Below are 13,201 nucleotides of genomic sequence, written 5' to 3'. Positions count from 1 at the left end.
AATTCAAAAGTTTCTTGAAGACTTGGCTCTTCAATAAGTACTAACTGAACCAGAGCTCTAATCCGCTCCAATTAACTGTACATATCTGACTGCTTTGTATATTGTATAATATCTGACTATTTTGTATATTGTTGTATATTATTGATTGCTACTCCTGTGTACCTCTGTTCATTCTAAGATTGCATTCTCCCATTGTCTGCAACTACGCCGTGATACCCCCGGGTCTGGGCGTATAACAAATGTAATAAAATAAAATCCAGGTTTAATACGGTATACGAGCCAGGCTGCTCTGGGCTACGTGGAGCACGCTTCTCTCCACCCCCAACGCCAACCTCGATACCGATGCCAGATTGCTTCATGCGGCTCTGTGTTCTTGGAACCAGGTTGTTGGAGCTCGGCTCTATGTCCGTCCTCAGCATCCACTCTGCCAACACTCTTCTGACGTGGTGCGTTCGCAGTGTACATTTTGTAGATAGAGTCTGCCTTCAACAATGAAGCTGGAAAGAATACTTAGAAGTACAGGAACGTGGAGAAAGGATTCCTCTCTGCTACCAAGTCTGCCACACTCTGCCAACACTCCAAACTATTATCCAAAATAATTATGGATAATATTTCCTGGGAAGCAACACAGTTTAAAGAAAACCACAATGCACATGTACCCAAAGTACCCTCCTCCAGGCTGGAACAGGAGGAGGGTACTGGTTTCTCAAATAAGAATGGATTAGGCTTCCCCATTCAGGCGCCAAATGGAAGACCCAACACCTCCCCCACAAATCACAGCCTGGCTGCAGGGGAACAATGGAGGGGCAGCTGCAGCGGAGCGAGAACTAGCAAGAGATTGCCCAAGAATAGGGGAAACCTAGGAACACTCCATAAATCTGGTTATACTACTGACCTGCTGAGTCAGAGGAGGAGAGACAGAACAAAGAATTGATCCTACCTGTCCGGCTTACTATTGCCTGATTTCTATCACTCCTTTCCTGGGCAAAATCCTGGAAAAGCTGGCCATCTCCCAGCTTACTCTCCACACTAAATCTGTTGGTTGTCTCCTTAATCATCAGTCTGACTTCAGAGCAGCCAGAGGCATGAAAACTGCTCTCCTGAACACCCATGAAGATCTGCTCTCTAATCTTGACTCCAGCTCTACCCTCTGTCCTGATCCTCCTTGACCTTTCCTCTGCTTTTGACATGGTCAATCACGCCACCTTGATCAATCCTCTCTGCGAGAACCTGGATATCACGGATCAGGCCCTGGCATGGTTGACCTCCTTCCTCCTGGACCGACCCTCCCAGGTCCAACTTGGGTCCTTTATCTCTACCACCTCCCCCTCCACATGTCTTGTCCCCAGGGCTCTATCCTCTCAATATCTATCTGGCACCTTTGGCCCACCTGATCTCCACCTTCTCTTCTAAATTTGTGTGATGCGGATGGCACAGCTCTCTTTCAGACTTCCCTCAGCCACCTCTTCTCCTTTGCTCATTCCTGTGTATCGGAATTCAGGATTTGTGCACCTCCAACGAGCTCTGCCTGAATGCCAGTAAGACGGAGATCCTTCTCAATGAGACCCCTGCTCCCGCTTTCCCTCCCTCACCTCTCACTCAGGCCGTCGCTCCTTGGCCCTCTACCCTCGCTTTCCTGTGAGGCAAAAAACCTTGGCATCATCATCGACTCCATGCTCTCCTTCTCTCCTCACATCACAGACCTTGCCAAGGAGGCCCACTTCCAGCTTCAACACCTCAGAAGTATTCTATCCTTTCTCACGGTCCCCAGAGTCCTGGTGCTCTCCAGGCTGGACTACTGCAACTGCCTCTTTCTCAATCTACCTAACTCTACTCTACGCCCCCTGCAACTAATACAGAACAGGACTGCAAGACTTATCCTAGGCCTCAATCCCAGGGAATGGATCTCTCCAGCCCGGAAATCTCTCTACTTGCTCCCGGTAGCTGCAATGATCAAGTCCAAGACCCTCTGCATCGTCCACAAGGCTTTCAGAGGTCAGGGCCAACACTACATCCAACTCTCTCTGCCGAAATACCTCCCTTCTAGAGCGTTTCGCTCAGCTGCCTTCAACTCTCTCAGGGGCAGACGCTTCTCCAAGCAGCGAGTGGGAGGTAGATCTCTCTCCTCTGCAGGCGCCTCCATCTGGAACGGCCTCCCTGCCCCTCTTAGACTTAAGGTGGAGCACCTGAAGTTTCGAAAGCGGCTCAAGACCTTCCTTTTCTCCTCTGCCTTCTCTCTCTCGCTTCCTTGCTAACTTACCTGTCTGCTGCAGACTGGTTACTTGGTACCCTCAGAGTCTCACAGGGTACCAGGCTCCTGCATGACCAGTTCTCCTGGCACTGCCACCTGCACACTTAAAGGCTGTAACTAACCCCTCCAGACCCTCCATGCCTCCTTGCACCTACCCAGAACTGCGCTGCACTTCCTCTAAGTCTGCTGACATGATTGTACCCCCCCTCTCCTTTGCACATCCCCCTCTCCCTTCCCCCTGCACTTCTCGTGTCACACTTGCACAATCTGAATGACACAAGGTCTAGTAAGATTGTTTGTCTTGTCTTCCCTGCCTTGTGGCGCCTAGAAACACCTGTGTACAAGAGCGTTATACATATCATATCATATAATGGAGTGCATGGCAAAGATCGAGACTAAAAAGGGAGTGAAATGTCCTTATGAACACTTAAAGGGGAAGTCTCGGGACCCAAGGGGATAGCTCAGACAGAGATTGGCCTAGAGAATCGGCAGACTCTGGTAACCAAGCAGCGGGACGCTTCTAGGCAGGAGGGAGAGTCAGTTGACAGTGATAAGATGTTTGGTGTGGCTGAGCTGGTGAAAGACTAAGAAACCAGAGAGGAGTGTGGAGCAGGTGGAGGAGGACCTGGCAGAGAACTTTGGCGTATTTGGAAAGAATGATGGTAAACTGTTGGGACTGGGCAAATAGAATTCCACATTAGGTCACCTACAAAGTCCGAGGGAGTCAGCGAGATAAGGCTATAGCTTTTTGGCCCACCATGAGTTAGATAGGGATAGACCAGACAGTAGGGGTACTGTGACTACAGTGATTTGGCAGAACAAAAATACCTGTTAGAGTAGGGAACCAGGCATAGGGAGGTGGAAGCCTCCTCAGAAGTTGGAGGAAAGGTGTGCCGGAGCCCCACCTCTACTCTGCGACAAAGGCCTGTTTTTGGAAAAACGTATTCATAATAAAAACTGAAAGCTTACTGGATTTGTCTTGTGACTCATTGAGAACCTTGTCACACAGTCTATAGCACAAAAGCCACACTTTGTTTTTTCCATCCGCTTTTTATCTCTATGTATTCCTGCATATTACACATCTTACATGTGCAAAGATTTTCTATAGGAGGTCATTTATTCAGACATTGGGCTCCAGAGTTCCCAAATTATATTTCATTTCCTTCACTTTGTCCATTGTGATTTGGCATTCTGCCTAGTTTCTTACACTTCAGGCTGCATTTCTTCCACATATTTTGCTACACAGTCCATATTATCAAATAGGCTTAATAGTATGACCTCCCACTGCTCTTGTCAATGTCTGGTGGTGCCCCCCTCAGTCATCATGGGGTCACGCCAGTGTCCAGTTAACTATGCTACTTTTTGTTTCAACTGTTTTCTACCTGTTGATCACTGAAGCAATCTGATGCTTTCAGCAATTCTTCTTCTGTCATCTTTTTATTTTTGTACAGCCTAATCTGTGGAGATTTGCGCCTTTTTTTAATTGGCAATCCAGAGGTTTGCTGGCGAGAGCAGCCCACCCACCCTATCATTCCATGCATCACGATGTGGCTGCGGCAAATACTTCCCAAGGTCCAGCAAAGGAGATATCTTATCCATCCTGTGTTTAATAAAAAATAAAAATACCAATGGCTAGTAGTTGTGCCAGAGTCGAGATGAGAGTCCAAATTAAATAATGTGGGAACTGAAACACGTTATGGGTAAATATGAGATGCTAGTAGATTTGAGATGCACAGAAAAGCTGTTGAGGAAAATGAGAAACGAAAAAATACTGGTAGAGCTCAAATGATCACACCAGCTCACGTGAGACTCATTTTATTGTAAACATGCTAGAGTGTTTAGAAGGCCTTGATTATGTTTAACAATATATTTAGTTTTTGTAATCAATGCTAAAACTAACTGCATGCTGGAAAGGTGACTGTTTTTCAATATGCATTTACTTAAATATTTTTGTAATGGGCATTATGCCATCAATGGTCACTTGGCACAAAGCATAGAGGGAACAAGTATATAGTGGATCAGCATAACATAACTCTTAGTGGATGGCACACCCATAGTTTGTAGGTGGCATGAATGAAACAGGAAGGTGCCCAGGTATGCATAGCTGGACCTTCAGTGGTCTCTCTGTAGGATGTAAAATATAGCTCTGGGGGCATTGGCCAGAGGTTTTTCAAAACCTTCCAGCCATCAACCATCAGTTCTGCAAATATTACCAGAGTGGGATGAATAGGCCAGACTTGGGACCCGAACTACATTTCCCATGGTGCTTTGCAGGAGAGAACAAGTCTGGGATTGCTTGTGGTCTCATGCATGTGTGGTGTGACCTAGCAGCTCCAGCTGGACTGCCCTCTGTTGGAATGAAACAGAGGGCAGCAATAATTTGCATATGATATTTCCCCAGCTGTAATGGCATGGCAGGCTACAAAACGATGGTCTGAAGAGTTGCTCAGCACATTGCCAGAGGTTACTATTCATTCAAAACCTTTCAACTATCAATCTTAGATTTGCAAATTTCCTTGATGAATGTCCAGAGTTTTTAAGTGGTGTAAGTCAGATAGAAAAGGAGAGTTTCCAGGTTCCCCTTGATCTAGCTCTAGGCAGAGATGGGCTCTGAGCGTATTCCAGAAGGAAAATCACTCACTCTGCAGGGATATGCCCCCACAAAGGTTGCATCTGTACTGGTGCATCACCAGGAGGTTTTAGGCCAGTAATCGTCATCGTATGGTCATCTGGTAATGCTGGAAGATTTTTGTGATGCATCCTGGGGCAGAGATGTAGAAGCTTTGTGCATGAGGCAAGTAATGCTTAAGTCTTTCCTGTACTTTATTGGGCAACAGTGAAAGCGGAGGGTATGATGTGGCCGCTGTCATCTATTTTGAGGATGCACCTAATTGCAAACTTCTGGACTCTTTGTAGTTTGAAACATGCATTTGCTCCTTTGAAGTGGTTTAAATTAGCTAAGACAAATGCACATAATAGATGGCTATGGCAAACGTTTGAGTGGTTGGCATGGGGGTAGGATCCTTCACAAGAGCCCATGGTGGGGAAAAGCTGATGATTACCTCACTGATCTGTGGGGTGTAGGACTGATACACGTCAAAAACAACCAGATTCCGGGTTTCATGTTTAGTCCCAGGATTTTGGTTTAGGGTCACCAACTGAATGACACACAGTGTCAATACCCATAATTTGAACCTCTGTCTTTGAATACCAGTAAAGCTTATAGGCCTAGATTTTCAGCAGTCTCCTGCTGATCAGCAGCCATGATCCTACACGTCAAGGTTTATTTGGAGCTGTACACAGAGCCCAATCCAGTGATTAGCAAAGATGTCACAGAGCCCAATCCAGTGTTTAGCAAAGATGGTAGCAAGACTACGTTTCGTGCAAAGCAGGTTTGCACATTGCTTGGCCATGTGCAAAGAGGGTTGAATTTGATCTTCCCTTTTAAATACCTTTTACTTTAATAAGTGCCTGATGGAGCAGTGTTTAATATTGTACTTACCTGTGTTCTAATATGCATTAGGGTATCAATCCTGCTGTCACAATACGAACTTGAGAAGGATACCGGAGCAGATTCCCTGTGAAGAAATATAGTGCATATTATGTAATGAAATACGTTTTACCTGAATTTGTTCTGGTGTCCACTGGTCCAAGTTGACTGATTTGACCCTTGATATATGAACTCCAAGATTCCGATGAATTCCAGCGCATCTGATGCAAATGAAAACTCCAATGTTCCAGGAAGCCCATCTTGGACCTGAGGCACAAAAGCAAACAGTTTGTAAACATGCACTTTAAGGGTGAAAGGTAAATGAATCACTCTAACATTATCTGGCAGACATATTAAATGAGGGTTTCTTACGAAACTAATACACGCACGAAAAAAAGGACTCTTCATACAGTTACACTGTTTTCTCCAATGACCTACAATTGCCCATCGTTTTGAGGGCACTTTGTCAAAAGTGCCTGATAGTCAGCACATATGAACACAAAAAAGGCCTTTGAAACATGGACAAAATAAGTATGAGGCTAGAGGAATGTGAAAGTTCTCAAGATCAGATTGAGCAGTATTGGAACGTTGCCAATTCCAAATGGAGCTTATACGTTTGCACAGCAGTTAAATGATACCAATTCTAACTCCACTACTATAATCAGAGTGCTTTCCGTAAGCAAGTATGCCATGTATGACAGATAAGCAGTTCTTCAATATAAAGAAGACACGTATGTGCATAGTAGCTGGCTTGAGACTCCTTGATCCCCAGAAAAGTGGCCCATAACAAGTATGTCAATGATTCTCCCATAAAACAACAAAACAAACCTATAAGGTAATGCAACATTAAATTAAAAAAAGGTCAATTTGAAAGAGTACATTTAAGGACTTAGTAGGTGATAAGTAAGTCTATTCAATGTATCTCTATCCCTGACATGTGATGAGTATGGTTTGCATTTTTGAACTCTGCATCATATTTCCTATACGAACATAGACTGATCCATTTGGAGGAAGTTGATTTTTTTTTTAAACTCTGGATTCTCGTTAGTTATGAGAATTTCACACATCAAATCACATTTGTAATGTATATTTCCTCATCAGTATACTTTGCTGATATGAAGTGAATATGCAAACTGAAAGAATTGTATGCACTATTTATGTTATGTTGCGTTACTTCGCTTTTAATGCAAATGTTGTACTTCACAGAAGCCCGCTTTTAATGCGTCTTCCTCATCGGGATATTTGGTTGATTTTGAGGGCCTACATTTTGGAATTCTAAAATGACATCTTACATCATTTTACCCACTATTTGTGTTAATCTGTTTTTATACTGCACCTATCACAGTTTATGAGATATGAAATGGTGGGGATAAGAGAACACATTCTGGAGAGAGGGACACTCTAAAAAATATGTATTTTATTTTTGCGTTGTTGAAATGAAAGCCAAGGGTGTCCAATTTAAATTGTTTCATACTCGAGGGGGGCGCTGTTGCGCACGATGGAAATGGCCGCCTGATTCCAGAGCTACCGCTCCACTGAGATATCCTGTGCCATATAATCTGTTTCAACATTGCCTACGTATCCTAAACGTTCTGGGAAGGTAGCCCAGCCATCCGTGGAGGGTCAGTCGAACTCCTGTGAATTAAGAGGCCAGGAACGCCGGAGATACAGCCCCAGGCAGATCGGCCGACACACAAGCGGCTGAATATATCCGGCGCCGAGCTCCAGGGAGATCCACGCGAGTGCCGCTGCGCGACTGAAGGACCGAGACCCCTGATGGGAGGAGCCTGAACTGTGGCCCAGGCCCTATGCCCGGCTGGTAATACGCTGCGGTCTCGGGGTTGGTCGTGACGCGGGTGGTTCAGTCGGACGAACCAACCCGTGTTCCAGTAGGGCTCCGGTGTGTGGCGGCCCGCAGCTGTTGAGCTCCAAAGAAAAAAGCCTCTTCCGGAACCTGCATTATAACATGGGGCGAGGCGTGCGGCGGGCCTGCGATTCAGGACCGCGAGGAGGCCCGGAGACAAGAACGTCTGGTAGGGAGTCACGGCTGGACGGCGGATGAGTGGCCGAAAAAGAACACATGATTTTCCGGGGGCAGCGGCTTACAGACCCGGCGACAATCCTCACTGAGCCGATATACTTAATCTGCCGTCCCGTTGAATACGGAGCACGTCCCGCGTGGGGGACCGGGCTGGGTGGAGACCCCCAACACACACAGCAGCTGCGGACCGGAGCAGCTCAGAAACTCCCCATTCGGACCACCAAGTTCCGGCTGGGGGCTCATTGTGTAACCTTCATAACGCCTCTAGCCCCTTAATCTGATCCACTCCCAGGGCTCGGACACTGCATAAGGAGCGAGCAAGGCGATTAGAAATTCGGCTAACAGGGCACTGCATCGCTTCGGAACACAATTCAGACAGTATCATGGGCGACCATCAGAAGTCGGGGAAAAGTTCCAAAACTCTGGGGAAACAGAAGAAAGGCCCAATGGATGCTTACACGGGCAATCAGACTCTGGCTACGTCGGCTGACGAGGCCCCCACTACTGAGCCTAGTGAGAATTTAGACAACTTAACCACAATAGTGCAGAATGGTTTCCGCACAGTCAACACGAAATTAGACGACAGTGTCCACCATCGGCTTCTTAAAGGCTAGAGTGGAGAAAGAAAGTTCGCGTATAACAGAAACCGAAAGCAGGATAAGCACTAATGAAGACACTATCTCGCATCACAGCCGTGACATCACCCAAATCAAAGAAAACATGGCGAAACTACAGAACAAATGCGAGGACTTAGAGTCACGCTCCAGGAGAAACAATATCCGCGTGGTGGGCATAGCGGAATCTTTTGGCAAAGGCCAAATGGAGAAACAACTCGAGATACTGCTTAAAACCCTGTTTGGACCAGAGACATTCTCTGAACATTTCTTGGTGGAACGAGCACACCGTACATTGTCCCCAGCACCCAAACCAGGCGCACCACCACGTACTATAATCTCGCGACTCCTCAACTACAGGGACAGAGATACAATCCTACGTAAGGCAAGAGAGGCGGGCACCCTCCAATATGAGGATAGTCGCATTCACATTTATCCAGATTTCTCCTCTGGGGTGCAGGCAAGCAGAAGATCCTACGAGCCAGTCAAGAGGCTCCTGAGAGAACGCCAGATCCCATATGCTTTGATGTTCCCGGCAAAAATGAGGATTCAGCACACGGAAAGGGCCCATTTCTTTGAATCTCCAGCCGAAGCCCCGCAATATATTGAAACGTTCACACCCCTTCCTCCTAGAGGGGGCAGACCAGCACAAAACAACAGACCCAGACCTGCAGACTAAGAAACACTTGACTGTCAACCCTTTCTAAGGCTATATTCAAGGTAAGTATTGGATCAAGGTTTTAATGGACACATCGTCGAGTTGGGGGTGACAATGAGGGTGGGGGGATGGGACAGGGTGAGGGGTTTTGTGAACTCAGCTCTTGTATTGACTTATGGTGGCATCTTGTTGGGGGTTGGTGCCACTCTATGGTGCCATGTTCATGTGTGAAGTGGTTGGAGGGGACTTGTTGGTTGAAAAGTAAAATTATGGTGGCATCGAGGCTGGCACCGATTGTGTTGCATGATTACTGTAAACTTGTTGAGTTTGACAATGGCTAATGCTCCATTTCAGAGCCCCGGTGTTGGATTTACGGTTAAACTCCTGACGTGGAATGTGCGGGGATTAAATAATCAGGTTAAGGTCAAGAAGATTTCCAACTATGTTGCCAGGCATAATCCCCAAATCCTGATGCTACAAAAGACCCATGCGGTAGGATTGAGCAACGCCCACATATTGCCCAGGTGGGGTGCCCTGAGGTTCTACACTGACTATTCATCCCAGTCCAGAGGGGTGATCACCCTTATTCATCCAGGCCTTGCGTTCAGAGTGGGTGGTCACAAGGCTGATCCCCTGGGCAGATATGTCATGGTCTGGGGGGGGAGGTGGCTACTCAACAAATACTCCTGGTCAATACGTACGGGTCTAACATTGATGACCCTGCCTTTTACATGGATTTATACCAGATAATTATGTCACCTGAGGTTCCGAATGTGTTATGGGGGGGAGGGGGAGACTTCAATCTGGCCTTGGACCAGGTTCTTGATAGATCCTCGAAGGTGGTTAGAACCCCAGGTAGGGCAGTACTTAATTTGAGACATGTTTTGTCACAACTTCTGCTGGCAGATGCATGGCGTCAAACTGATCCTGATTGCAGGAGATATTTTATTTATTTAAATTTATTTTATTTATTTAAATTTATATAGCGCGCAAGCAGCCCAGGGGCATTGAGGCGCTGTTACTTGCAATAACTTAGTTACATGGTACATATGATAGCGATTGTTGACACATTATGAATAGTACAAGAAATCATAGTAAGGTACTTTCCCTTCCCCACAGGGATAAAAAGGTGGAGCACAAGAGCACAGTACGAGCAAGACAGACCGGATGACGTGAGAGCTAACTCAGCACGGCCATTCAAGAGGAGGAGAAAGAGTGCATACCGAGACAGTGACAAGGAGAGAAGCGACCTTGCCCTTTCCGATCAAGGCCCGTGAAACCTCAGGAGAACAAAATCGTAAGACTGCGAACAATAGCCAGTGTGTGTTGCATCAGATATCAATGGTACACGAGACCTTCCTCCGCTGATAACCAAGCCAGGGAGAGACAATTGTCTCCATGGTACCAACCTTGACTCGAAAAAGAAAGAAAGCCAAGCGGTTCATCACACCTTGTGAGTCGAGGGGAGAATCGATAAGAAACCGAACTGTCTTAAACGAAAAGTAGCAAGCGGCTAATTGAACTGTGAAAGCATAAAGAGCTATTGATGCTAGAAGGGGGAAAACCAGCAACAGAAGAGTCTGGCAGAATGTGGGTGCTAACTCAGGAAACTATGGGTGTTACCAGATTGTTGAAACTGCCATAACCAGAAGGCCTTGGGAAAAGGCAAAAAGAGTGTCAAAGTGGTCATAGAGCAGTCTTTCAAAATCCTGTTACGCTCACCTGGTTCCACGAGGGCGCCACCCAGCAGTTGGGGTTCAGATGTCCCTCCTTGCGATGCCCAGATGCGACCAGCGGAAGAGTTCTGCCTGGAATACAGGTAACCTATGTTCAGGACTGGGCAACCGGGGTAAACAGCCTCCCACCTCCCTGTAGGTCTGCGACCCTTCTGGACTTCTCACCTTGCTTTAGATGTTGGCAGGTTCTCCGTCCTGCTGTCTTGGCAGGGGCGCATTGAGCTTGGTGGGCAATGGAGATAGAGTTGCTTCACTGATGCCAGCCCGTCTTGAGTCTTTCAGGTAGGTCTTATTGCTGTGAATATTGCTGTTCTTGCATGCCTTTTAAACAATGTATTTTTCTTCCTAGGTTCGCGGAAGTCCAATATGTGGCAAGGCGGAATCTGTGTTTCGCCGGTAAGTATGGGTGTTTTTGGAGCGCCTTGATGCGGTGAGTAGGCGCTATGCGCTGCGCTTAAGATGCCTTGCCTTTGCTAACCTGTTATCTTTTCCTCTCCACAGGTCGCGGTACTCGGCCTGAGTAGGGAATTTCCGTCGTGATGCTGATTGAGGAGCGGCCAGCGAGGTAAGCCTTTCGGCACAGTTCGTTAATTGTACAATGTCTAATGCCTTGTTTCTTCTCTTTTTCAGGTCCGTCGACCCGGAGGAGCGCTGGTTCCATGATGATGGTCGGGTCGGAAGAGCTGCGGACCGCTGGCGATGAAGTTCAGGTAAGCTGCTGCCTTTATCTCATGATGTCTTCTCCTTTCATTTGCAGGTGCTGTCCTTACGAGGTTCGTGGCTGAAACTGAACACGGTGAGCGTTACGTTGCAGCAATGCAAACTAACGTGAAGCGTGTCAGTCTATTCGGGTGAGGTTTAAATAGCTTCAAGAAAGAAGTCCAGGTAAAATAGTCCCCATGGTACCACACCCAAAAACACTACACTGCAAGCCTGGTTTCAAGGGGCCAGGTTATGAGGATGCCTCCACATGACTGGCATTAATGAAAAGTAGTTCCCAAGCACAAGTCCATATTCAAACATGAGCCTGGCGCCAGAATCGCGCCAGGACTGGCCCCAAGAAGGCCTGTGCTGCAATTTCTTGGGTTTAGTGGGGGCTGGAATCAAGACTCTCCCTGGCCCATAGGTTGGCCAGGGGGTCTTCAGAGTGTGGGTCGTGACAAATCCTCTGTACAGTTGAAAGTCTTTGACCGACAGATGATTGTGAAGTTAAGGGAAGTGAATCCCACATCGCAGGAATTAGGGAAGTTAATCCCGCACCATAAGAATTGAATGAGAAGGGACCGACTGATAAAGTTGGGCCCTATGAACAGTGTGTTGACAGGAGTGAACTCGACCAAAGGATGTCCACAGTGAACTGATTATCAGAAGTTGGCAAGCGTGAACCCGGCAGAGGGATTCTGACAAAAAGGGGTAAAACCTAAAAAACTGTTTAAAAAGACATTAAGATATGTGAATGCAAGAAAAGCCATAGTGAACCCGAAGGAGGGAGGCTGACGTCGAGAGGGGTCCGAGCCCAAAAGTGGGAGATCCACGGGTGGAAAGTCATAACCCCAAAGTTCTTTGAGATAGGCATTTTTTGTTTGTTTGTTTTCGAGAAGGCAAGAGACTTTTGTTGAAAGATTTAACCATCGAAAAAACTGATAGCTGGCATGGAACTGTCGGCTCGTGCTGGGAAAGCTCGAGTATGTGCTGTGCTCAGGACATCCGCCTTGTCCCTTGCTCAAAATGTGGGGGACGGAGACCGCTGGCAATCACATCCCGACTTATTTGTGAACACTTCTTTCTTTATCAAAAACCCAATCCCACACTCTAATTAGTTGTAAGGATTTGGCAATAGTTATTCTTTTAGTATAGGCCTTTTATTTTGACAAGACGCCACAAGGACTGCTTTATTTTTCATTTGATGGTCGAAGCTTCCTCCCATCATAGATTTAGGTTAGGCGTTTTTCCACCCTGCATTTAGAGTTTAATAAACACCCTTGAAATGTGATCACTTGTGTCTTTCTTTACTGTTGCCACCATGAGTACCTTACAGGCGGAGGAGGGTAAGAAGAGGGCCCCTGCGGCTAGGAAAGTGCTAAGGGGAGGCAAGGTGGGCAGGTGCCGGAATGCAGGTAGTGCAGGTCCACCTGCTAAGTGTGAGGATAGGGGTGGACCGGGCTTGGTAGGGATGCAAACCCCGGCAGGCTAGTGAGGGAAAGAGAACCCAGAAGGGCAAGTGCAAGTTGGGGAGTCGGGGGGAGAGGTCAGAGGAGACTGAGGTAGACTGGGCTAGGAGGGCCTGGTGCCCTGTAGGACTCGGAGGGAACCAGGCAGCCAGTCAATGCGGCAGGGGGTGGCGGGGGGGGTCTTAGCAGGGGGAGAGGGAAGGAAGAAGAGAAAAGGAGGGTCTGGAGAAGCTTCCATAA

General features: G+C 47.1%; 1 protein-coding gene across 2 annotated transcripts in view; it reads right to left on the bottom strand.

Annotated features, from left to right (window-relative positions):
• The window catches only part of SMAP1 (small ArfGAP 1), a 1,420,305-nt gene that overhangs the window by 1,162,619 nt on the left and 244,485 nt on the right, over positions 1-13,201 (bottom strand). For both annotated transcript variants that reach the window (XM_069606218.1, XM_069606219.1), the window contains exon 2: positions 5,875-6,008. In XM_069606218.1, the coding sequence (XP_069462319.1) occupies positions 5,875-6,008 (134 nt within the window). The remainder of the gene's footprint in view (positions 1-5,874; positions 6,009-13,201) is intronic.

This window comes from Ambystoma mexicanum, chromosome 4p (assembly GCF_040938575.1).
Source record: "Ambystoma mexicanum isolate Mex_15411 chromosome 4p, UKY_AmexF1_1, whole genome shotgun sequence".
NCBI classification, from domain to species: Eukaryota; Metazoa; Chordata; class Amphibia; order Caudata; family Ambystomatidae; genus Ambystoma; species Ambystoma mexicanum.
This window is presented reverse-complemented; position numbering and strand designations above follow the sequence as displayed.